This window comes from Sinocyclocheilus anshuiensis, unplaced genomic scaffold, assembly GCF_001515605.1.
Source record: "Sinocyclocheilus anshuiensis isolate Anshui unplaced genomic scaffold, SAMN03320099.WGS_v1.1 scaffold1114, whole genome shotgun sequence".
Taxonomy (NCBI): domain Eukaryota; kingdom Metazoa; phylum Chordata; class Actinopteri; order Cypriniformes; family Cyprinidae; genus Sinocyclocheilus; species Sinocyclocheilus anshuiensis.
The window spans coordinates 186,393-213,600 of record NW_015540838.1 but is presented as its reverse complement, the minus strand read 5'-3'; the positions used below and the strand labels follow the sequence as shown (position 1 = coordinate 213,600).

The 27,208-nt window shown below is 35.6% G+C and overlaps 1 protein-coding gene across 1 annotated transcript in view; it reads left to right on the top strand.

The window, feature by feature from the left end:
• Window positions 1-27,208, top strand: part of megf6a (multiple EGF-like-domains 6a) — a 36,755-nt gene that overhangs the window by 3,198 nt on the left and 6,349 nt on the right. Inside the window, exons 2-21 of the mRNA XM_016484826.1 lie at window positions 3,704-3,826; window positions 11,075-11,200; window positions 13,953-14,075; window positions 14,504-14,626; window positions 15,941-16,078; window positions 16,414-16,536; window positions 16,691-16,813; window positions 17,851-18,018; window positions 18,098-18,229; window positions 18,645-18,773; window positions 18,951-19,079; window positions 20,021-20,155; window positions 20,237-20,371; window positions 22,616-22,741; window positions 24,038-24,169; window positions 24,342-24,470; window positions 25,901-26,032; window positions 26,105-26,233; window positions 26,330-26,458; window positions 26,748-26,876. Of these exons, the coding sequence (XP_016340312.1) occupies window positions 3,704-3,826; window positions 11,075-11,200; window positions 13,953-14,075; window positions 14,504-14,626; window positions 15,941-16,078; window positions 16,414-16,536; window positions 16,691-16,813; window positions 17,851-18,018; window positions 18,098-18,229; window positions 18,645-18,773; window positions 18,951-19,079; window positions 20,021-20,155; window positions 20,237-20,371; window positions 22,616-22,741; window positions 24,038-24,169; window positions 24,342-24,470; window positions 25,901-26,032; window positions 26,105-26,233; window positions 26,330-26,458; window positions 26,748-26,876 (2,613 nt within the window). The remainder of the gene's footprint in view (window positions 1-3,703; window positions 3,827-11,074; window positions 11,201-13,952; window positions 14,076-14,503; window positions 14,627-15,940; window positions 16,079-16,413; window positions 16,537-16,690; window positions 16,814-17,850; window positions 18,019-18,097; window positions 18,230-18,644; window positions 18,774-18,950; window positions 19,080-20,020; window positions 20,156-20,236; window positions 20,372-22,615; window positions 22,742-24,037; window positions 24,170-24,341; window positions 24,471-25,900; window positions 26,033-26,104; window positions 26,234-26,329; window positions 26,459-26,747; window positions 26,877-27,208) is intronic.

The window sequence follows — 27,208 nt, the reverse complement described above, 5'->3', positions numbered from 1 at the left end:
AGTAGATTGGTCTCTCTAAGCGAGATCCCAATTCGTCGGTCATCCGACGTGATGTCTCCGTTCCCTCCTTCAGGGAACGAGGGTTACCATACGTAACCGAGACGTTCCTCCTCTGTCTGAGCTCAGTTTTGTACAGCAGTCTTGTAATTAATGTTCCTTCAGTCTCTCCTAGTCTTTCCTATCATTTTTTTTTGGGTGTTGTTGGACAGGCTTGATTTATCTCTAATACCACGCTGTGATGAGCTGCACTAAAAAGTAAAACTTAAACTTAAAAGTTAATGTGGCTCGATCAGACTATCTGTGAGCAAGGATACAAACAGTTGTGAAATGTTTTTGCTGACAAATATAAATATAAGCACAGACAGGAGAAAGCATTTTACTTTTAAAAAGTACACCGTACACAAGTTGTAAATAAAACAAAGTTTATTGTATGTTTTACAAGAAAAAAACTATTTCAGTCTTTATACTTCAGAATTTCATGTTTCTTTGTTATTATTTGTGAAATTAACTAGCAATTTCTGAGTGAAAATTGTTTCACCAGTTTTTTTTTCTTTAGTGCACACTTTTTATATTTATATTTAGTGCACTATTTATTTATATTTATATTCATGGTGCTATTTTGTCCTCTGTTTATATTATATCAAGCACATTTCCCTTGTTTCAGATAATTACTTGTTTATTCTAAATCAAATATGGATTTCATCTAGTTCTTGGCTGTATACTATTACATTATTACATTCCATTTGCAGTGTAGTTGTTTGTCTGGCAACAAAACAGAAATTATCTATCATTAGTAACAGTTATTTAAAGTAAACTACATATTGGAATATTGAAAATCAGCCTGTAACCGCTGCTTTAACCGTCATCCAAATCTAAACCAGATTTGTTGTTATATGTCATTGTGGTTTAAATAACTAAGATAATGTACAGTCAGCCGGTCCGCTCACCCTGAAGGGGTTTATTTTGGTATAATGACCAGCTGACTGGACATTATCCCACTTATTTCATGGCTTCTTACCAGATAAATAAATATGTGGACATAAAATACTGATTTGAGATTTAAATTTGTAGATTAGCTTTAAGCTTTTGCTAATAACAACAGTCCATTACAAAAGAAGAAAACAATCCGCCTAGCAACAAGACACAACATTACAATATTAATTTACTATTATAATTATTATAAATCTGCAATCTAAGATACTTTTTCTGTGGGCTAGCATATTTAGCTACAATATAACACACCTTTCTCTATTTTCTGTCTAAATGCCTGGTTTAAAGTTTTAAGGTTCAGTCTTAATCTGTAAAACCACTGCAGTTAAGAGGACCATCACTTCCATCTCCCTGGCTAGTGGTATGTTTGCTTGAAATGATCAATTAAGGCATGAATTATAAAAGCTAACCGAGTTTTATACTCGTATAATGATCTGAAGATGAACGGTACATGCTTAAATGAACTTAAACCACCTTCACACATTAATTCTTCACTGGAGAGTATTTTATAACAGTATAGGAGTACTTGTGGAGTTCAAACTGGACTATTTAATGCATAAATGAGTCTGATTTGTTTAAATTTATCTCCAAAATATAAGCAGTTATGGGGACGCCTCATTATAGTTTGCAGTAACTCTAACTCTAATTATCCTCTCCTTTGATTCTTCTATTTTTGCCATGCATCCAAAAGCAAACGTCTCTCTGGCTCTACAGTAAATATATTTTAATGTATTGGTATCATTTGTCCTGGAAATAATTCTTGCTTACAGAATATTGGCCATTTCTGCATATGCTCTAAGGAGGTTGAAAAAGTTTGCTTACTTTAAAATATTATTCAGTCCTCCATTAATTGTCCAAAACGTTCATTAAAATTTTCTCATGGCTCTTTCACTGTATCTCTTGGAAAGATATATGAAACTATAGGACAAGCAGCCCTGTGAAGGGAGTATATGAATGGAGTAGTTAAAATAAAAAATGAAAATTATGTCATTATTTACACTCAAACCCCTAATGCTCTTAGTTTTTCAGTGTAACACAAAAATGTAATAAAAAAAAAAAAAAATTAATAATTAAATTAGTTAATTTAATTATTATTAATTCATTCTATAACTAGCATTAAATTATATTTACCCTTAATTTTCATTTAGATCAATGCTGAAGTAGATATTGAAACAAATAGCAAACTAACATCTATTCCCTGAATCAGTTCCATGTGTATGTTTGTAAATTCATACTAATGTTACAGATCCATATAATATCACTTTAACACTCCAAATCCCTTTTGGTACATAAGTTGCAGCTCACAGCAACACAAAGCTCATAACTCTGACACAGTCTGCTGGCATTACAGTCTCTCACCAGCAGGGCTTTCACAGGCCTGCTACAGATCTCTGATCTCTCTTAGATCATCACTGGACCTGTACTAGACCCTTCTGAATCTCTTCCTTAAACACTCAGTGGGATCCACTGGGTCATGAATGTAAACTGAGTATGAAATGGGAGTAATGAAGGTAGACTGTATTGAGTCAAACATACTTGCTTTTCTTTTCAAAATGTCAGATCTGTTCAAACTCAACTGTTATTCTGCTGCCATATTTTATGGCAGCGTTTTGACCTTTAAATGCACCATAAATAGTTAACAAAAAATGAATCTTGTGTTTCAGATTGTCAACATTGATCCTTACTGATTGTTCTGCTTTGGGAAAAGCTCTGCAACTGTAATTAAATTAAGCATAGGCACCCTGACTTTAAAGGTCAGGGTGATTGCAAGACAGGACAGGACAGTCTGACAGGACACAAAGAGCTTATTCGCTCTGAGATCTTCATTATGTGCAGATTGCACATTTCCACATTTTCATAAGTGCACTTAATCTAATAGCTTTTTGAGTTGCCTACAAGCAGTTTTAAAGGGATAGTTTGCCCAAAAATGAAATTGTCAGCATTTACGCACACTCATGTAAACCGTCTGTGAAACACAAAAAATATAAAAAAAAAAAAAATTGTCTCAGCACTTTTATTTTTATTTTTAATACGTATATAAAAATCATTATGTCTATGGAATGCCCCCATAATGTGTGTGTTTGTTCATACATACATTTTCATTTTTGGATGAACTATCCTTTAATATCATCAATAAATTACTGACAAAAATGTTAATTGATTAAGGGTTTTCTGATTTCTAAAGCAATAAAAAGGACGAAAAATGTGCATTATGACAATAATTAAACAATTTTACTTAAAACATACTGTCGATGAAAATGTGATATTAAACATACACTATTTTTTTAAGAAGAAAGGAGAAAATGTAGAAAGATTAGAATAAAATGTATTATTTCTATTAATTATTTCTATATCTATGATTCATTATCCACCTAAATGTATGGATTAATAAAATTAATGAAAAATGACTATTTCATCTATTTCATCATCATCATCATCAAAAAAAAAAAAAGATGTCTTAAAACTTTGATTCAGTGTATCAACAGTGTCGTAGAGCTGCCAGCTATTGATTTTGACTTCAGTTAAAAAGAAACAGAACAGCATCTGACACAGCAAAATAAACGGGTTTGCATATGGCTTGGAGTGGACAAATTAATTAAGGAAGTTAGAATGACTTATGCTTTTTTTTCTTAGGTGAATGCTTCGAAAACTTGTGCAAGAATCAAACCACATTCTAACATGTGGCCTCATGTGTTTGCTTTTTCCTCCTCAGATACTGATGAGTGCCAGGTTCACAACGGAGGCTGCCAGCATAGGTGTGTGAACACCAGAGGCTCGTACTACTGCGAGTGCAACCCGGACTTTCGTCTGCACATTGATGGCCGCACCTGCATAGGTGAGTCTTTCGGGGTCGAGAGAGGTCACTGACAGACTGGCCTGCATCCAAACGTTTAGAGAGTGTAATCATCACGGCCTAAGAAAAAGTTGCTTTCTCTTCAAAGCTAGCAGGGGTATCAAGCAACCTTGAGCTCTGTGTATGAGGGGGAATCAAAGAGCCTCTTGTTTTCTTAATAGTGGAATGTTTGCTACTGTTCTGTACTGTACGGGTCTTGCCATGGTGAGTTTGTGATGGACCAGGACCAGGACCCAACTGTTCTCTTGCCAGGCCCACTATCAAACCATCACGTCTATTCAAATGTGACTGTGGTGTAGAAGGTTTCAGGGGAAACCCAACAATTCAGTTTTCAAAGAAAAACCCTGTGGGAATAAACAGTTCTTGCAAGCATATCAATTTAGCTAATGGTGTTTGGATAGGGGTTTTGTTTTTCAAATATGTGGCAATAACAATGGATTTTGTATAGTACCATTCCAGAGCTCAGGAATTTCTTTATAGAGAAACTTCGAAAACATTTAACCGAGCACAAATTACAACGAAGATTCCAGTCAAATACCTCCTTCAAAGCCAATGCCATGCTGCACAACGAGCCCTGTGCTTCATCTTCCATGCTGCTGGGATGCCACATGTCAGCTGAAAAAAACTTTCATTTGGAAATTATTTGGAAATGTTGTAGCTTTCTTTCCTTGTAATATGGTTATAATGTTGTGTTTTTCTGTGTGTGCTCTTGGGTTGAAATTGGGACTCTCGGCTCTGAGATTTGCCAGTTTATTTCCAAACACCCAGTTTTATTTGTGTAAAGTGCATGACATTCCATCAGATTACTGAATAAAGGAATGTTTTGGGTAAATGGTACGTATATTCAGTAGCATCTGTGATATGCTCTTCATTACCATAGAATAGTTTGCTAAAAAAAAACAAAAAACAGAAAATGTAAGTTTATGTATTATGATAGTATTTATTTCTATTTTTATATTAGCTTTAATTTTCTATTTTAAATTTTAATTTTAGTTTACGCTTTTGTAGCGTCTGGACCAATCAAACACAATATATATTTTGTTAGCAGCAGCTAAGCTAACACAACTTAGCATAGTTAATCTTAGGCTAAGCTACCAAATAGCTTTAACAATTAGGGGTTAGCAATCTTTAATTGAAGCTTTTAAATGCTTTTCACACAGCATGTGTGTATGCAGTGTGAAGTAATTTGAATTTAACCTAATCCCTGGTTTCTGATTTTTCACTTTCTTGTCGCGTGAATCTTCTCAGACCTTAAAGGCCTCACACCAGTGACCCGCCTCCAGTCTGCGGTTCGGTTAGATTCTAAGATGAAAATGTGAGCTCCAACGCTGCTAAGAACCCACTAAGTTCGTGCCAGGCTTCGGCCTTGACTTTCCATTCACTGGGATTCTCTGACTCAAACTGGTTGTTTTTCATCAACCAACTTCAGCAAAGATCAACTTGGACCTTCAGATTGCATCAAACCTCTCTTTCAGACAGATGAGACGTGCAAGTATTCAAACTTAGTCTTATTAATTGATACATTAGGTATCATTTGCGCCTTTTCACAAAGGTGTGTTTGAACTAAGAATTTGATGTTCCCTTCAGGCTGTAGACCTGCTGAATATGCAAATGGTTCCATAACTTCATTCCTTATTTCCTCTTTACTGGTTAAGCTTTAACCCTTTCCTATACCAACTGTATGCGTGTGTGTGTGTGTGTGTGTGTGTGTGTGTGTTAGACCAGTTTAAGTGTTTATGTAGTATGTTAGACTAGTTTAAGTGTTTATGTAGTTAATAAAGTCTTACTTGTATCACACTTGACGTTGTTCATTGTTTGCTCGTAACTGGAGTCCCTAATCATGCCGATTTATGCTACAAGCTCTGTGTAGAGTTGTACAGTCTGAAAGTTATTTCCCTTAACCAGGAAATTAACGTACTTAGAATTGACAGACAGTTGACCCTGATAGGTCAACTAAATATCTACAGCGGATCTAAATATTTATAATTAATTATAACTAGTTATGATTAATTATTCATATTTCCACATGAGCTGATTCGCTACACTTTAGTAATTTTGTGATTTTTATTTTTTTTTAGATTTAATACATTTTTATATTATTTTTAGTAATCTTAGTATTAATTATTTGAATTAATTTCAGTTAGTTGCCAAGCAATACTTCTAAGTTTAAGTTTAACCTTTTTAAGTTTTTCATTTAATATTTATATTTTATTTGATTTCAGCTTTATTTCAATTTAGTTTCAACAATAAGAACACTGAAATACTGTTGTATTTACTAAAAAAAGTCTGAATTTTTATCAACTGCTTCAATCGTAATCAACTGCTTGTCAGATATTCTGATGATTGAGCTCAACTTGTATTAAACCTAGAACATTCCTTTTAATTTCCAAGGCAGTTTGACATGGGAAAAAAAAGCAAATTCCATTTGTATTCCAGATGCATTCTGGGATCTGTTCATTTTGCTGAGAGTCTGATGCAGTAGCAGCATTGCCGTTCATTCTGCTTTAGCTGAATCAGCAGCTAAATCATTTACTTTCCCAAGAGACCTAAAGAGTCCAGGGCTGTGAGCTCGAGTCAGGCTTCAGGCTCGTTTATCACTTTTTTCCGCTATCAAACCAACTCTTCTATAGAACCACTATCTGAATCAAAGCTAAATGGGATGGAACACAGTACTAGAATGAACCAGAAACAGATGCCACTAATTAATCAATGAGGGTTTTATACAGGATCATTTAGTTTTGGTTAACAGTAATTTGAGAAGTTGGTAATCTTGTCGATACCTCATGCCAGAAGCTTATTAAGTTGTGAATTATGACTGACAGATAAACCCTTAATTATTTTAAATTCACTCAAGGATTTTCTGCCAAAAGTAATACTATCATTATCTTTTATTAGACACACTCTCATAACCAAAATGTAAAGATTTTTCATTTTTTCAACCACTTTCCCACTACACCACTTCAAAAAAATGATCCTGTTTCAACAAATTATCACTTTATTTGATCATTGATTTGAAAAGAGAGACAGTTGTCTGATTATATAGGATTTTATATGACATTTTCAAATATGTGTTGAATAGTGTGCAAATATTATATGGAAGGAATTTTGTGGACAGACAACTCACTCCACCACATTGAGGAAGACGATATGCCTGTTATGACAGTATATATTTAGTCTCACTGCTGAAATATAGACTGTTCATTGAAGACATGTGATAGCAAGTGTCTTCAATGGCTTAAGATTTGTGGTTTGGAGTATTATCCTCCTTGTGATGGCGAGACATTTTAATGGTGATCACATACTGTATATACTGTAAGTGCGATTGTGACTGTCATTGCATTTTATTTATTTATTTTTTTTTCATGTGTCAGTTAGGCGCATGCTTGTCTGAAATATATTATTCCAAAATGATAGACTGGTGTGGATTTTTTATTTTTTTTTTCAAATAAATATTCAGCAGTTTCTGCTGAAGGTTATACAGAAAACACTGGAAAATAGTTAAAATGTGTATAGACTGTGATTAGAATGTCTTTAAATATAAAAGTAATAAGTACTTTAACGTCATAGACATACAGTACTGTTCAAAGGTTTACAGAACATGACACATTTTAACTTTTTAGTTTTGTGTGTGTTCAGATGAGAAATACTAACACAGTTTTTTCACTTCAAAGCTTACTTCATGAATAATTTCCTTGCTAAATAAATAATATGTACTACCATTCAAAGTTTGGGGTCAGTAAGTTGTTGTTTTTTTTTCCCAGAAAAAAAAATGCATTAAATTGATTAAAATAAAAGACATTTATAATGTTACAAAAGTTTGCTATTTTAAATAAATCTTTTTTATTAATCAAAAAAGAAAAAAATACAAATATTTTCTCCTGGATATGTTTTACTTTACTAAGTGCCTCAAATAAAACTCTTTCAAAGATTTGATGCTACTAATCTTGCAAAATTTGAAAAATAAAGTGATTATTTTATCCTCAAAAGCACTTACTGTATTAACGGCAGTACAACAGCAGACTTATAGAGAAAGCCTCTGTGAAGACTGTAATTTTTGGGTGCAACATACATCAAATGGCCAGTGAATTGAGACTACATTAACTGTATGTGTTTATCTGGAGCTCAGCTGTAACATTTGTCTGACCCTGTTTGATGAAAGAGGTGAGTGAACATTCAGGAAAAGGGTGGAGAAGACAGACTGAAAGGCCACTGACATTAGGACATCATCCGTCTCCCGCTGAATCATTAGAAACAAGATAATGAAAGAGTGAATGCACCAGTCTTTAGTCTGAAATATTGCACATTTTAGGATTTACTCCAAAGGCTTGGTTTCTGTCCTGAGATGACTATCCTTTTTGAAAATGGCAACATCGCCAAGCATCACAATCCAAACACTTGAGTAGGATGAGAGACTGCTTGTTTTTCCATCAAAGCTTCATATCAGTCATCTGAGAAAAAATGGTCCATTTGCAGTGTACTGTCTAGTGTCTCTAAATGATTCAGCTTCTGAAAATAATTGCTTGGTACTATTTTGGATGATTAGTGAAGAATGCTTTTGACAGGGCCGTTCAATGATTGTTCCACATTCTCTTCTATTACTAGAGAAAATATTTATTTAAAGAGTGGACATTGAAATCTTCTAATAAAATCCACAAATTTGAATAAAAGTGGATAATAAAATCTACATGCTTTCATCGAAATAGCAGTTTTTTATGTAAAAGCTAAAAATTGATTCATATCAGACCTTGATATTATATTCAGCAGGTTACAGCATTGCATAAAAGCAAGCAAATTGCACATCATGTTCAAAGTTTAATTGTCAAGTCAAATGATGTAATTAACCCTGAATAATTCAGCTGTGTTTCTGAATTTATTCAGCATCATGTTATGGGCTGCTTGTCTTTAGCATGGCCAGGTGCTCGGTTATGACATAAGGAACTGAAAATAAATTAGGGTTAAAATAAATATAAACATGTTTTTGTTCAAAATGACTGCCTTCTGCCAGAAAGTTGAATAACGATACAGCAAATAACCAAATCCCACAGTCTGCTAAAATAGAAAATGTTTTAAAAAAGAAAGATCAGTATCCTGGAATGGCGTCGGTGTCAGTGGACAGGTTTCAGATCTGTAACAAATCTGTTTTGTTAACTGACCCACACCGTACTGTGAAATGGAAGTGTTCTTGCAATTTGAACTTTTCCGCAAGAAAAATTGTAAAATCCAGATGTGCTGCATTAACAGAGTCCAATATAAACAGAATTACTGATGTAATTAAAGCCAAAGGTGCTACCACAAAGTATTATATAAAGTGAGTGCACTCTGTGCAAACGAAGTACTGACAGTTTGTTAACTGACCCACACCGTACTGTGAACTGGAAGTGTTCTTGCAATTTGAAATTTTCCGCAAGAAAAATGGTAAAATTCAGATGTGCTGCATTAACAGAGTCCAATATAAACAGAATTACTGATGTAATTAAAGCCAAAGGTGCTACCACAAAGTATTATATAAAGTGAGTGTTCTCTTGTGCAAACAAAGTACTGACCGTTTTTAATTATTTTCTTCCAAGAATAATACATTTCTTTTTCAGTTTAATGTCTTATGCTGCAAGGATGACAGGCTGACAGGATTTGTTTGAATTTTAATGCATAGAATTTCATTCATTATCTGTGTAAAAGACAAATTAAAGAGATAATGTTATTTTTAAATAAATATATTTATAATATATTATAAATATATTATAGTTTTTATTTATGTTTACTATTATTATTATATGTGTGTACATTACACACACACACACACACACACACATATATATATATATATATATATATATATATTTCTATCATGAGAACTCTCTGAAGATTTTAGCATGGATATGACAATGTTACTGTATTTGGTCTTGGTGGAATAGATTTGCTACGCTGCTGCTGCTGAATTGCTGCTTCTGTTGGTTATTGCTGTATTTGTAGATTATTGCTGCGCATTAACAGAGTCCAATATAAACAGAATTACTGATGTAATTAAAGCCAAAGGTGCTACCACAAAGTATTATATAAAGTGAGTGCACTCTGTGCAAACGAAGTACTGACAGTTTGTTAACTGACCCACACCGTACTGTGAACTGGAAGTGTTCTTGCAATTTGAAATTTTCCGCAAGAAAAATGGTAAAATTCAGATGTGCTGCATTAACAGAGTCCAATATAAACAGAATTACTGATGTAATTAAAGCCAAAGGTGCTACCACAAAGTATTATATAAAGTGAGTGTTCTCTTGTGCAAACAAAGTACTGACCGTTTTTAATTATTTTCTTCCAAGAATAATACATTTCTTTTTCAGTTTAATGTCTTATGCTGCAAGGATGACAGGCTGACAGGATTTGTTTGAATTTTAATGCATAGAATTTCATTCATTATCTGTGTAAAAGACAAATTAAAGAGATAATGTTATTTTTAAATAAATATATTTATAATATATTATAAATATATTATAGTTTTTATTTATGTTTACTATTATTATTATATGTGTGTACATTACACACACACACACACACACACACATATATATATATATATATATATATATTTCTATCATGAGAACTCTCTGAAGATTTTAGCATGGATATGACAATGTTACTGTATTTGGTCTTGGTGGAATAGATTTGCTACGCTGCTGCTGCTGAATTGCTGCTTCTGTTGGTTATTGCTGTATTTGTAGATTATTGCTGCTGCTGCTGCAAGCAAGTAGAGGAACTTGCTACTGCCAATACATAAGCCGATATTGTGCTGTGAGTATTTAAGACATACTGCTGCTGCACAAATAGCTTATAAAATAACCCGTAGCAGATCTATACAGGTGGAGCTGGGGAAGATGGAGGATTTCAGAGAAACTCTGAAAGCGCGCTGCAATGCTCAAGCGAATGCTAATCAGCCATTTAAATGTAAAGTAGCAAGCTCATTGACTGCGTATGCAACATGAACCAATCAGCTTCTGACAAGTCATTTAATGCTAAGAATATCATCAGTTACGTGCCATTTAAATGTAAAGTAGCAAGCTCATTGACTGCGTATGCAACATGAACCAATCAGCTTCTGACAAGTCATTTAATGCTAAGAATATCATCAGTTACGTTTAGGACCCATCAGCCTGCGCCATCTAGAGTTTCATGACAGATATATATATATATATATATATTAACGGTCGTTTCTCTTATTCCTTATTCCTCCCACAGCTGTCCTATCCTGTGCAGTGAATAATGGAGGCTGTGAGCATGAATGTGGCCAACTTTCTCCAGTTCACTTCCAGTGCCGCTGCAGACGTGGGTACCAGCTCACAGCTGATGGCAAGCGCTGTAGACGTGAGTTTTGCTCTTCATGTATAGAATTTTGACATCTAACAGTGGCTTGACTTAGTGGTGCTCAATTTTGTTGAAAAATCGATCAAAATTAACATCAGATGATGCTTTATTTTTACTGTTTCAAAACAGTACCATGTTCAACTTACTATAACAGTTGTTTTACTAGATAGCCTCATGTTTCACCAGACCAGTGCTAACCAGTCTGGACCAGTATGGAAATTCATGTTTGTCAACGCGGCCATTTCAGCAGGGTTGTTTTTTGTTTTTTTGTTGCTTATTTAAACTCTTTACCTTCTGAAGTTTTGTTATGTTCATGATGTCGTCCATAAAATGTCCCGGCAGTGCATATGACATGCTGTTAGTCAAAGAGCATGCTGACAAGAGGATGAAAGTAGGAAAAGCTTTGGTCTAAGGCTATGTCATAAAGTCAGTATGTAGCTCTTGGACGTATGGATGGAAGGGTTCTTGGCAGAAAGGTGGAAGCTAAAGAAAGTGATCAACATCTCTAAAACCCAGATGTGCTGTTTTCTCAGAGATACTGGCAACTGCCTTGGATACTTTGACTTGGTATCTGTATCAGTCCTGAATCAATTCATATGAAGTTGGACTAGTGTATCACAACCATGCAAACGTTGAGATACAAATGACAAACTTTAGACTGAATTTGTATACTTTCAAAAAGTGGTACAGCTCAAGAGCAGTTACTAACCTAAATAACGGGGTCAAGGATTCCAGTAACTATGAACTTGAAAACAGACCTCACTTAGTGCAGTGTGAGTCACTTGAACAGCAATATCTGAAACCGCTGTGCATTTTGGCCTGCTTTAAATAGCAGTTTTCACTGAGAAACACTTATATTATTCAAACTACAGCATCATCATCTTGGCGAACACTGTGCCAATTCCAGTGTGTCTGCCAAAATTCATATTCACTGTACACAGCCCCACAGATCCAATTTCCTGACACTCACCAGAGCCAATTGTTCCCCTATGAAGTGTTACCACTGGGAGTTAGGTGAAGACAAGGTGAAAGAACAAGGGACAGAGAGGATGTGTATGTTATTGTGTAACTAGTAGCTGTTTGACATTGACAAAAAACATGCTAGCATCTGTGTTCATGAGAGAGCGGTGGACAGTGCAATTCAGCAAATGGATAACATCGTTTAACGGTTTTCATACTGTTGTGATCAAAGTACAGATGAGTCTTGGGACAAAAGTTTTTGTACTAGTTTAATACTTAGACAATCCTTACAAAAAACAACTATGGTTGTGCAGTGCTACAGCGAAGGTATCTGATGGTAAAACCATGGTACATTGATTTGTACCATGGTCAAAGATGAACTGGGACAAAAAAAAAATACAGATTGAAACTCATATCATATTTATATATCATAAACATCATATGCTCTATTACATATTCAAGAAATATCACACTCAGTTGTTCTCAATATCAATCAACACTATACCTTTAATCCACCTTATTTTTAATATGAGAGTGAGGTAGGCCATTTTTAACTTGAATGTGCAAGGCTGTCACCCGCTCAATTGATTTATCTGTACAAAAACTGTTTGTTTGTCCTCTCAGTAGGCAATTTGGATATGACTACTGATATTCAGACAAACAGCATGATTGTGATACTGCTTTTATAAAACAGTTAAATAAACAAGAAGTTAATATTGAGTAACTTCAATTTAGTTTTGCTCAACATGAAGTCAAAGCAGAATTAAAGGTTATGTGTCTCAGGACAACACACAGTAGTGACGTTGGTAAGTGAATCTGTGATTTTGAACAAATCGCTTGGATGAATGATTCAATGACTCGCTCATAAAGGCACTAGCTGCATCCAAAATAACATACTGTCTGAGTAGGTACTATATCTGATGAAGAGCTTACTTTGCGAATGATAGGAATGTCTGTGCTGTGTAGTTTAAATCCAGGCGTTCTACATTTATGTTTTATGAATACTATGAATTCGACATACTACTCTTTTCACATACTGTTTTTCACCTACTATATAGTAGAAAAGTAGGCAGATTAACACAGTGGGAGCCATTTGTTCGATTTCTTAATAAATTAGTGCCAGATGAATCGGTTGAACCAATGAATCAATGATTCACTCATATAGACAGTCACTTGTTGCCACCTACTGGCGTAATATGTAATATGCAGAAAGAATCGCTGTAAAATCCCCACCACTGGAACACACAAAAACAGTGAAACAGTGAAAAGTATATAAACAATGAATATCATATTCTTAGTGTTTATATGGTGCACCAAGGTAGTATTTCTACAAGACATCAAATTACCACATTTTTTAAGTACTTAGTTCATGTATAGTTTTCTTTGGTTTTGAATGGATCATATTACTCCGATTTGCTCACCCAAATCTATAAAAATGTGTTGAAAGGTAAGTTTATGGCTGGTATAAACCTGACATTTTTTTGTTGCTCTCTGATTCAGTATATCACGCCATATGTTAAAAACACTTTTTTCATTTCTTATTTATTCTGGATAAAATCTGTCCTCCAAAGGGTCTCAAAATTGCATTGTTATATGTATGATGTATTTTATGTCATAACGTGACTAAGGCAACAGAGCTGGCCAGGGAAGTATGGGAATTCACATAGAGAAAGACTGCAGAAATGATGTATGTGTATTACATGGACGGAGTTGTTGACAAGAGTTTGTGTGCGTGAGGGAGACAGCCACTGAAATGACTTATAAGATCTGACTTAAACGGCATGTGTTTCAGTGAGGAACCCATGTGCGGAGAGGAACGGCGGCTGCGTGCACTTATGTCGCAGTGATGGCGGTCATGCTGTGTGCAGCTGTCACCAAGGCTTCACGCTGGCCCAGGACCAGAAGAGCTGTGAAGGTAAAAGCTTCTGACAGCAGCAGTGAAGGGCTTTTCCACCACGCTAGGGTTCAGTTACACTGTCATGGAAAGTATTAAATGCTCTCTCATCTGCTAAATCCTCTTTTGCCGAAGTTTCTTTCCCATGGTGTGAGAACAGTGGAAGCACTGTTTGATTAGATGTCTGAAAGCTGTAGAACATGGTTCATCTTCTCAGTGAGACAGTGAGCAGAGATTTCCACTCTGAAGTCCATGATGGAACCAGTTAGTGCTTGAGAGGTTACATTTATTGATTTTCTTTTAAGTGATTGTAAGAGGCAGAAATTTCTGTTTGTCCGACTGAAAGTGACTCAACAAATCCAGAGTGGGATTCTCATCGAATTAGATGGTATCTGTATAAATAGAAAAAGGCAACATGTCATCAGTAACTTGTAATTGGTGTGTTTCAGATGTTGATGAGTGTGAAACGGGATTGGCAGCTTGTGCTCACAGTTGCCGAAACACTCCGGGCTCTTTCTCATGTGTCTGCAATCCGGGATACGAGCTGGGCTCTGATGGCAGGAAATGCTACCGTGAGTTACCTTTCACTTAATTAACTTCTAAGCACAGTTCGGAAAAGCACAGAAACATACCCCAATGGTCTCAATAAGTAGTGATTGGTGGGTTAAGTGTGAAGTATTGATACTTTTAATAATGATATTGTATCAAGAGAATTGATAATTATAGTGGATAAGCAAGTGATAACTATAGTGATTTAACTACACTACCGTTCAAAAGTTTGGGGTTGGTAAGTTTAATGCTTTAATATTTTTGAAAGAACTCTTATGCTTACCAAGGCTGCATTTATTTGATCCAAAATGCAGTAAAACATAATATTGTGAAATATTATATATTTTAAAGTGTAATTTATTCCTGTGATGGCAAAGCTGAAAACATTTCTTCTTATCAATGTAAATATCAATATTTTATGCAAATAGTGATACATTTTATTGTTAGGATTCTTAATATGTAGAAAGAAGAATTAAAAAGAACAGCATTAATCTAAAATGGAAATCATTTGTAACATTATAAATGTCTTTTTGTAGCATTATAAATGTCATTTGTAACATTATAAAGGTCACTTAATGCATCCTTGCTGAATAATAGCGTTTTTACTGACCCCAAACATTTGAATGGTAGTGTATATTTTATTTTTTTTAGCAAGAAAATAATGAATAAGTGACAAAAAATGAACTGTATTAGTGAATAGTTTTACCATAGGAACTATTTCTCATCTGAACATGCAAAAAACTTCTGAAAGACAAGCTTAGAAGTTAAAATTCATCATGTTCTGTAATTAACTATGAACTTGATCCACTAACATCTGCCTGATTGATCAAGGGATAATGAACAGTCAGCTGGTCATTATTGCCAAATAAACCCTGGGTGGGTGATCAGGTGTTCACTCAGGTGTTCATCAATCAGGAGGAAGTTTATTTTACAATAATGACTGACTGACTGTACTGTACATTATCAACATATTTTATGGGAACTTGACAAGTAAATAAATGGACATGAATTTAGCTTAGTTTATAGGAGAAAACCTTGAACATAGAACATTGTTGAAGATTGTTGTAAAAACTGAAAATGAAAAAAAAAAACAGTTTACTGGTAGTATTGGTATCAATATCCGCGATATTGGCCTTGCACTTGATATCGAATTATTAACTACAATGAACATGATCCATTAACATTTGACAACCAGAAAGTGTCCAACTACAAAACCTAACAAATTTTGAAATAAATTACACATAGTTGGCTTTTTTATTATCTAATGCAATGACATTCATGCTATGTTCATAATCATTTTTGAACAATTGTTTCTTTTTATTATTAACTCTCTGTAGGTATTGAAATGGAGATTGTTAATAGTTGCGACTCAGATAATGGTGGCTGTTCACACCACTGTCAGCACGGCACGCTTGGACCCGTCTGCAGCTGTAACCAGGGTTATCAGCTCACGGAGGACCTCAAAACCTGTTTGGGTGAGTGTGCAGGTGTACATAAATTAGTTTTACAAAATAACTCCAATGAAATCCATCTCTTGGATTCAGCGTGCATCCAGCTGCACTGATAAACCTTTAAAATCATCATTCCTCAAACAATATTAATGACTATTTCCTGCAAAAGCAAATGTCAGCCAGCTGGATCTCAGCAGTTTTAGGTCTTGTGTTTTTCTGGCTGTGCCTTGAAGGTTCTCTCCAAATAACGACCCCTCTTCATAGCTGGAAATGTGCTTATGTAAATACTCAGTCTACAGAGTCCTAATACACGCCGATGGCTCGTGTCCTCACTTCCTGTACTGCTTTTTTTGTTTAAGATCTGGAAGAATGTGAGGAGGGAACTTCATGCTGTGAGCAGGACTGCACAAACCACCCCGGAGGTTATGAGTGCTACTGCAGGGCGGGATACAGACTCAACACTGACGGATGTGGATGTGATGGTACTTCACAACCTGTTTACTGCTGATCGACTATTAAAGAAGAGCGAGGAGACATATCAGTTACTGTCAATGTGCTATAATAATAAACAGTGCTAGTTACATCACAGTGCAGTCACATTGTATAAAGAGTGTTGTGTTTTCCACTGGTGTCTAGATGTGGATGAGTGTCTGTTTGATAATGGGGGCTGTGAGCACACTTGTCAGAACACAGCTGGCTCCTATCACTGCTTCTGTGAGTTTGGAAACCGGCTCGCTGAGGATAGACACTCCTGTATTCGTAAGTATACCATGGGGGGCACAGTGGATATCAGTTATTTGATCCTGATTGGTCAATCACAACATTCTGTGGTCAGATCTGTAATGAATAATGTGCTATACAGCCATCTGGCCATTGTTGAAAAATAAACACTATGTGTTGCATCACTTATCAAGAAGGGTTTGTTTTGCGATAATGGTCATGTTATTGTTATCGTTTTGCGATTTTATTTTATGAAGAGAATGAGACTTTTAAAGCACAGTATAGGAAATGGGTTGGCAGGGAAACATATAAACTTTTTATAAATACTTAAATAAATAGTTTAGGGGCCATCGTACAAAAATACTTGACCTCAGAATGCCAACCTATCAGAGTTGAATATTCCAGACAACTATGTATGGTAATAATTTTGTGAAGTAAACGCTAAACCATGTCATTAACTTTCTATATAGTTCTGAAATGATTTCCTACAGTACATAGCCTTTTTTTCACATAATGAAATAATCAGTTTTTTTTTTTTAATTTGAATTATTCAGTTATTAATTTTGTTATATAGGTATATGGTAATGAGTATGTAAATCCGATTGGCTGGAAACATTGAATTGAATGAACCAATTAGAATGCAAGTAGAGTTTCATGGCTGAACTATTCATTGATTACACTAACATAAAAAAAAGTTTGGGGTTTGGTAAGTTTAATGTTTTTGAAAGAACTCTTATGCTTACCAAGGCAGCCTTTATTTGATCAAAAATATACCTATATACAGTATGTATATAGTTAATATTGTTGTATGGGCCCTGGGAAAACTAGCAACCACTTTGTGAAAGCTAATGGGCATCTGAATAAAGAATGTGCATTTGGTATTTGATAATTATCTGTCCAATGAGCAGGATATTGTCCAGCCAGCTGATAAACATATTCAGTATGATACTACATCTAATCATCTTGTCAAGGCTTATTTTGCAATAATAAGACATTATTACTTACATAGTTGGTGTAACAGCAAGACAACATTGATCATGTCAATATATCTACTTCTCTCTCTCTGTTCTATGTAGCCCTGGAGAGAGCGGTTGAGGAATTGTCCAGTCCAGCGGTGGTTGAGAGACCTCTCCTCCAACTCACTCTCCTCCAGGACTACCCACAACCCCTGGAGCACTATCACGACTATGAGGACGATGGCTTTGGAGAGCTGCGAGCAGATAGCACCCTCTCTGAGAAATTTGGTCTGTTGTTAAGTCAAATGTCTTTATTTATTATTAGTGGCTCTAGCTTCTTGTTAATCTTACCTTTGTCTTGTCACAGTGTGTTTGAATGGGACGTTTGGCCACGACTGCAGCCTGACGTGTGACGACTGCTCTAATGGAGGACTGTGTAACATTGACAGCAATGGTTGTGACTGCCCAGATGGCTGGACAGCAATCATTTGTAACCAAAGTGTGTATTTTATGTTTTGTGAAACCATTAAGTTTGAGATTTTTAATGTTTTTGAAGATTCTTAAGCACACCAAGGATGCATTTATTTATTTAAAAATGACAGTAAAAATAGTAATATTATGAAATATTATTACAATTTAAAATAACCATTTTCTATTTTAATATATTTTTAAATGTAATTTATTCCTGTGATGGCAAAGGTGAATTTCAGCATCATTACTCCAGTCTTCAGTGTCACATGATCCTTCAGAAATTATTCTAATATGATGATTTGGTTTTCAAGAAACATATTTTATTATTATCATTGTTGAAAACAGTTGTGCAGCTTTAATACTTTTGTGGAAACTGTGATACTTTTGAACAGTAGGCCTATACTTAACTACTCTGTATAAAATAATTATTTTGTCCATTTTAGCCTGTTCAGAGGGAACATTTGGGAGAAACTGTTCCTTCACTTGTAAGTGCAAAAACGGTGGCACCTGTGACCCGATTAGCGGGAAGTGCCGCTGCCCACCTGGAGTCAGTGGAGACCTGTGCCAGGATGGTGAGTGACTGCGAGATTACAACATAAAATGAAACCATATCTGCTGTTCCAAACAGTGCAGGCATGTTTAGATGAAATATGACTTGTGTTTTATATCTCAAATTACGTTCATACGATTTTTGATCATGTTAATCTTTAATTTAAAGCTAGAATGTGTAATTTTTATTCTGTGTTCAGGCTGTCCGAAGGGACTATATGGAAAACACTGCAACAAGAAATGTAACTGTGCTAATAACGGACGCTGCCATCGCACATATGGAGGCTGCCTGTGTGATCCAGGGCTGTACGGCAAGTTTTGTCACCTACGTAAGTCCAGCAGTATATCAGACCGACAGTGACTTAAAACCCCTGGAGATACTCGCACAGTGGGATTTACCCAAGTAGGACATGTTCCTGGTTCAACATCCTTTTTTGGACTTTCACAACATTCCTATGAAGCAATCAAAGCCCTAATCCTATTCCAAACCATAACCATAAAATCAAAGGGAAAAGATATTTTGGGGTCCAAATGTCTGAGACCACTAACGAAAATGCTTCTATTTTGCTTTTTTTAGATAGTTTAATAATATTTTTTCACTAATTTAATACAAGTTTGTGTAAAACTTGATGGTCATGTTCTCCAGCATGATTTGAGATGCAAAGAGCATCTTCAGCTTCAGTGGATGAAAGAAAATCTGATTGCTGTAAAAAAAAAAAAAAGAGCTACATATGATCAATGTTACACATTGCTTGTTAGATTACTGACTGTCATATGGCAAATTTTTTAAACTCCTAAAACGTTAACACTTTACAATAAGGTCCCATTAGTTCATGTTATTAACTAAAATTAAGTAATAGTGAGCAATGCATTTGTTGCAGTATTTATTAATCTTTGTTAGAGATGGTTAATAAACATACAGCTGTTCATGTTAGCTCAGGTCCTTTAAATAATGTTTACAAATTCATCTAATAAATGTTTTAGAATTATTTTTCATTGTTAGATCATGTTAACAAATGGAACCTTATTATAAAGTGTTACCCCTTAAACTTAATTTCAGGGTTTAAATTACGTTCTCAGATTTTCAATGTGATTTAAACCTGAACTTAATATCTGATTCATTAATATATTGATTCAGTGGATTGTTGTTCCAGAACTAACAAAGATGTTGATCCAGGCACATGTCGTATTTGGATTAATCATGTTATCTTTTTAACATCTGATGGTTCTCCTGGTTGTAACAGAATATCCCACACAATGTCTTTTCCAGCTTGCCCCAAGTGGTCGTATGGATCTGGCTGCTCATCGGAGTGTCATTGTGTGCAGCAGAACACGCTTGAATGCCATCGACGTCATGGAACGTGTGTGTGCAAGCCTGGCTATCAGGGCAAGACATGCAACCTGGGTCAGTTCAGGGAGTACCATTCACTTGATTGACAGCTTGTCTGTGGCAAGTATGTTTTATCTATTTTTCTTTGTTTTTTAGAGTGTGATAGTGGATACTATGGTCCAGGATGTAAATCAAAATGCCAGTGCCCAGCAGGAGTGTCTTGTCATCACATGACTGGACAATGTCAGCGTCAGTGCCCAGCCGGTCTGTATGGGGATCACTGTGACCAAGGTGAGTTAAAGTAATTCAATAGCTGAAATGCAGTGGTATTCGCAATACACGCTGCTAGAAGAGCTTCCATAAAAGTAGATTTATGGCTATCTCTGAGAGTCGTTGTAAGTTTCGCTGACTAGCATTTGACAGGATAAATAAGATTAGCGGGCCAAGCCAAATAGAGCTGCCAAACACTGGAATACATGATGGAAATACCTTTATCTCCTGGCTTGCCGATTAAATGTGTTCCCTTAACACAGATATGATCCTGTATTTCACTCAACTGAAAATCTAGAGTAAATATTGAAGCCCAACATGTTACAAAACAGATTTTAAAGGGGAAATGTCTTGAATAACAGGAATTTTTTGGTCTTTGATTAACTTTGTGGAGGTTGCAGGTCAGTTCTGACATGGTCAGCAGGGAAAAACAATGCTTAATCCACATAATTAAATGCTAAAACTAAGTTTAATCATGTATTGCTAGAACACTGATTTCGTATTTTTGTAGGCCAACACAGAAATTACCTTCACCCTGGTTCCCTTGACAGAAACCCAACAAGATTTTTCCTATGGCTTATGGATTATTGCAGAAAATAAGCTCTGTGGCCAACAAAGGTTTATGATTCTTACACGTTTTGTTCATCATGATGATCTTCACAAATGAACACAACTTTTATGAATTTTGAAGCAATCTCCAGAAGTAAAATGCTAAATGTAGACTATAAACTAACAACACCACGGTCGCATGACTTCAGCGTCAACATCACTAAACTTCCGACAACTCTTTTAGCCTTTATTTAAAATACATTTTCCCTGAAAGTTTGAATTAGAGTGTGGTTATAAATACAATGAGGCTGTAAAAGCGGACTAGTGAGTAGATGAATTTTCCTGTTTGGCTTGATAAAGTTTAATGTTGCCAACAATATCTGTAGCCCTATTTAGCCACATGTTAGCAACAACTTTTAGCAAAAGCTTTTAGAAAATGACAAGGGGATATTACTAGTGTATTTTATGTTGTAGAACAAAATGTGACAATGTCTTGAGTTTATTTTAAGATGAGTTTATTTTTAGAATTTAACCAAAAATCCCTGAAATGAAGAAAATGCTAACCATCTTGTAAAACTGAACTGCAAAAATGTGTCAGTTTACTATACATATACACAGTAGTAAAATCAGCCTGTTTAATACAAAGGGTCAGAGAGGTCAGAGAGTTTTTTGATGAAAGAAACCTTATACAATTTAATTGTGCTTTAACTGTGAAATAAATAACATGCTACAAAAGTGTAAGAAATAAGTGGAACCTGCACACTTTTATTTATTAATGATATCCAGACCAGATGACAGTCAGTTACTTGAATTGATATGTATATATGATTTTTTACGAGTATAAAATTAAATTGTCCTGCTGCCATGATGTTCCGAGCCCCAGCAGCTTTCATGAGTGAGTCCAGTCCACTTGGCAGGGGGTACGGAAATATCCAGAATATTTCAACAGAAATACTGAGCTGGCAGTCAAACCTCACAACCTGGAAGTCATTAAACAATCAGAGTGCTACGTCTGCCATCAATTAGGAACAACAGGCTGTGAAGGGAGTCGATTTGGCTTGCCTCGGCATTTCACTCGTAGCCTCTGTGGTTGCTTGACCTGTCCATTCTCTGGATGCTCAGTAGACTGTCTAGCCAATGTAAAATCTGGGTCAAGAAGCAAAAGCTGGTGTTTTCATATATTTTAATACCATATAACTTGTGAGGTACCCCCTTCATAAAACCATGTAAAATACTTACTGTACTTACACTGTGTGAAAAAACATGGTGTGGTATTATAAAGACATGTTGTTTCTTAATGAAGTATTTTTAAATATTTTTTAAAACTTTCAAATATACTTTTAATAAATATATTTCATCTTTACTTTTTTTTTGTCAATGTACTAAAGACAAAGCAAAATGTTAAAATAATATAGTATAGTATTTATTTTTGTTACTTTTCCACTCACTATTAGAGTAGATGTACTGTATAAACTTATGGATAAAGTTTAATAATAAGATTTAGATTCAATAAAGCAACATGTAAAAAAAATAAAAATAAAATAAAAATAAATATTGCATTAAAGAAATCTTAAACATCTAACATTAAACATTTCTTTTCTGGCAGATTTTCAATGGACCCCCCAATTACCCCTCCTTTTCAAGTACAAACAAACAGTATTAGGTTTATATTACACTGTATACTCTGTGAAAAACTGTATGTACTGTCTTTTACAGAGTGCCCTGTGGGACAGTTTGGAGTTGGATGTTCACAATCTTGTGACTGTAATGGAGCTCCATGCGACTCAGTGACTAGAAAGTGCCACTGTCCCGCTGAGCAGACAGGAGAACACTGTGAAAAAGGTACAAAAAACAGCACTGGACATCAAGGAGTACTGCAAACAAACAAAAAATAAGAAACCAAAGACAGAGAGTTGTAGAATGCTATCAAATAGTTAAGAGAGAGTTTGCAAGTGAACCATCATATTCACTTATTCCAAATTGATCTGGAATCGCATTTACATTGTGTTTCATCTGAACCAAATTAAACACGCTTTCTGCTTTCTCTCCTGGCTCTGCACGTTTAAAAGAGAGGAAAATTGTTTTGCCATTAATGACTTTTCATTCTGTTCTGTTTTGGAGTGGACAGGGTAGTTTAGAGAGGAGAAATTGCAGTGATTTTGGAGGTCTGTTATTAGCCACATTTTGCTGAGCCAAAGATCACAGACATAACCGTGGTAATATATCACGGACCAATCCATTAGAGGAGTTCTCTCTCAAATACAAAAAGTCATAATGAGCCACAGTGCAGAAGGAGAGGAGCGAAGTCATGCCACAGAGCTAGTTGACAAGCTAGAGACGACTATTAGCTGTTAATGAAAAGTCAGTGGCTTCCAGCTGAGAGTGTGTGTGTTTAAATGTGAGGTGTGCTGTGATGCTGTCAGGACTCCAATGTTGACAAGTATGAATAAGATAAAGTTATGAAAAGTAAAAAATGTTTTGGTAAATCATAATTATGAGATAGAAAGTCGAAATTATGATATACTTAACCATAATTATGGAATAAAATGTTTAAATGATAACATGCTGTCATAATTATGAGATGAAAACTAAATTATGATATGTCAAATATGAGATAAAAATATAGTAAAAATTATGACAAAAAGTCATAACTATGAGATATACCCCCGGTTTCACAGACAAGGCTTAAGCCTAGTCCTAGACTAAAATGTAAGTCTGAGCTGTTTCAAATGAAAGAAACTTGCACTGAGTGATCTTAAAATATATCAGTGCCTTTGTTTTGTCTCAAGATGCACACCAGGAATGTTTTTTTCTAAGGCACGTTTATAAAAATTACTTAAATGTCCTAATTGAACTATGGCCTAATCCTGGCTTAGGCTAAACCCTGTCTATGAAACTGGGCCATAGTCAACATTATGACATAAAAAGTTTAAATTATGAGAGAGTTTTGACATTAAAAGTGACTTTTCATGTCATAATGACTTTTTAATCTTGTAATTTTGGTTTAATATGCTAGAATTTAATTGTTTTATCTCATAATTATGACTTTAATCAAATTTACTATTTTAAAATTGTCTATTTTTTTGAGTATCCCTTTATGAATTCACTTCTATAAGTTTTTTTTTTTTTAATGTTCAGAGTGTGAAGAGGGCCGTTGGGGGCTGGGATGTGCAGAACTATGCCCTTCCTGTGATAATGGTGGATTGTGTGATCGGCAAAACGGCACCTGTATTTGTCCACCAGGATACATGGGAAATCTCTGTGAGAATGGTAAGATTTAATATTTAATTTTCATAATCTTAATGTATCATCAGACCTCTGTTCAAACCAGACATCTGTCATGAGTTTAGAGTTTTATGTCACACATAAGAGAAAACATCTGTTGCATATTTGTGTTTTTCAAATGTCACCTTTCCTCAGATTTAAATTTTATTTCTAACAGTCTGCCCATTTGGGCACTTTGGCCTCAGCTGTCAGTTGCGCTGCACCTGTGAAAACAGTGGGCATTGCCACCACGTGACAGGTCTCTGTGCTTGCAAAGACGGCTGGATGGGACCCAACTGCGCAAAAGGTAAGGGCACACTTAGAATTCACACTTCATTTAGATTTAGTTGTTTGTCTAGGACCTAAAGCAAACCTAGAAGCGATAGAAAGCGTACTAGATATGAGACAGCCATTCAGTGATCATGTCAATGAGACTGTATGGATATCATGGATGCCTCTTTGACATCTAGCACTATTACACATTGCTTTAGGCTCAGCTTTTACAAGATTTGTTACTTCTCAGCCATGCAACATAAGACTGGGCTGTCCTGTAGGACCGGCTGACCTTTGCTGCTCACATTGTGGCAACTGCCCAGTCTTGCCTCTCCATGCCCCATAAAATAACAAAATCCAGACCGTCATGCATTGCCACTACACACACTTTTGTACTTTTGTCATGCCCCATAAAATAACAAAATCCAGACCGTCATGCATTGCCACTACACACACTTTTGTACTTTTGTACCTCACCCGTTGCTGGTCAGCATGCATCTGTTATGTATATCTATGTCTATTTTTAATGCAGCAGCTTGAGTTCACCCAAAATGAAGCTCCAAGTAATGGCTTTTCACTGTTCTCTGCATTGGCTTACTTGTTTAAGAGCTCATTACCTACAATTCAGCCTGTACTTTAATAGATGTTACATCACATCCAGTCAAACAGTCACATACTTATCTCAGTGTAGACAAAGCTCAAGTAGAATCACTGCTCCCATCAATGCAATCTTTTATTCATGTTAATCAGTCTCCAGTAAATAAATACACAGTTGAGAAACAAAAAAAATGCAAAAAATGAGTTTAAAAATTCTAAATATAAACAAAAAGAAAAATAATTTTATTATTATTATATAAATATATTTCTTATTCCAGTGGCAAATTGTTTTTGGCATGTGTTTTATATTTAATAATAATAATAATAATAATAGTAATAAACTTCATAAACAAGTCTTTTAAACAAGATCTAATTATATCAATTATTTTCAGCATTTAATAATTGTAATCAGCATTTTTGTCCTTTTAGTAAATAAATACACTTGAGAAGCAAAATTGCAAAATATGATTAGATATTTATTTCAAATAATACACACACTTGTATTTTTAGCTTGTTTTGAATTTTTTTGTAAAAAAAACAAATTATTTATATTTTATATCTTTTTAATCTAAAAGAAGTGAAAAGTTAGCTTATGACTGCCTTATTTATTTCTGAGTGCCTATCTCACCATGAATTCCACCCAAACCATTGCAATCACCTGCATCAGGTTTCTGGGCATAAATGATCCTTGCCCTCAGTGGATCCACTACATGCAGTTTGTTGCCCAAAAATCTGCCAGGAAAACCTAAAATAAATGAGTTGACTGCTTTAATAAATCTGGTTCTTTTACTTCACTCATAATGTGATCTCAGTGGTAGAGTGGGAATTCATTATTTGATGTAATGGGGCATGTATATTCTGTGGCAGCTTGTGAGGCGGGACTCTGGGGGCCGAACTGTGCCAGCCAGTGTGACTGCAGGAGCAGCGTGGGCAGCTGTGACCCTATGACTGGGCAGTGCCATTGTGAAGCAGGCTACACGGGACCACGCTGTGATCAAAGTATGAGGAACCATTGCTATTTCCAGGGAACAGAAATCTAGCTTTTTCTGATGTTTTCAATGTGTTTTCTAGAGTGTCCAGAGGGTTTCTTCGGCCAGGGCTGCCGCTACAGATGCCAGTGTGAGAATAAAGCAGCGTGCGAGCATGTGAGCGGTGCCTGTACTTGTTTACCAGGCTGGACTGGAACGTACTGTGAAAAACGTAGGGGAGGAGAAGGGGTGAAGTTGGTTATGTGGTACAATATCACTAAAACTAGTCCAATTAACATATTTAAGTGTATATATGTATCTTCAACAGCCTGTCCGGAGGGTTTTCATGGTTTCGAATGCCAGCAGAAGTGCCAGTGCTTAAATGGTGGTCGTTGTCACCCCGTAACTGGAGACTGCCAGTGTCCATCTGGTTGGGTCGGGCCCCTTTGCAACACCAGTGAGTCATTTTACTGTGGTCAACATCCCATGACAATAAATGGAAACAAGAAGCATGTTCAAAGCATTCCCTCTGTCTTTCGTGTAAGGTAAAATAAAGCAATAAAACACGTGCTCTGGGTTTGTGTGTCCATGGATCGGCACACTTTGCAGTAACGAATGCTGGCACAGCCTCATCCTGATGTCTGCCTTTGATGTGGAAACCTGGTAGCAATGTATTTCAGAATGTGTTGTAGTTTCTTGTGTATAGAGTTTCATATTTGTCTGTATCTATATCTGTCTTGCCATAGCATGTGAAGCTGGCACCTATGGCCCTGGCTGCAGTCAAACCTGTAACTGCCACAATAATGCCACCTGTGACCCTGCTGATGGAAAATGTGAGTGTGGAGCAGGATGGACAGGGAGCAGCTGTGAACAAGGTAGTGTTTTTAACTGTCCTCACGCAATCCTCAGAGATGTTTATACTTCCTTTAAAGGGGTCATATGATGCTGCTAAAAAGAACATTATTTTGTGTATTTGGTTTAATGAAATGTGTTTATGCGGTTTAAGGTTAAAAAAACACATTATTTTCCACATACTGTACATTATTGTTGCTCCTCTATGCCCCGCCTTTCTGAAACGCGTCGATTTTTACAAAGCTCATCGGTCTGAAAAAGCGAGGTGTGCTCTGATTGGCCAGCTATCCAGTGCGTTGTGATTGGCCGAATACCTCAAGCCTGTGATGGAAATGTTACATCCCTTACCATATTG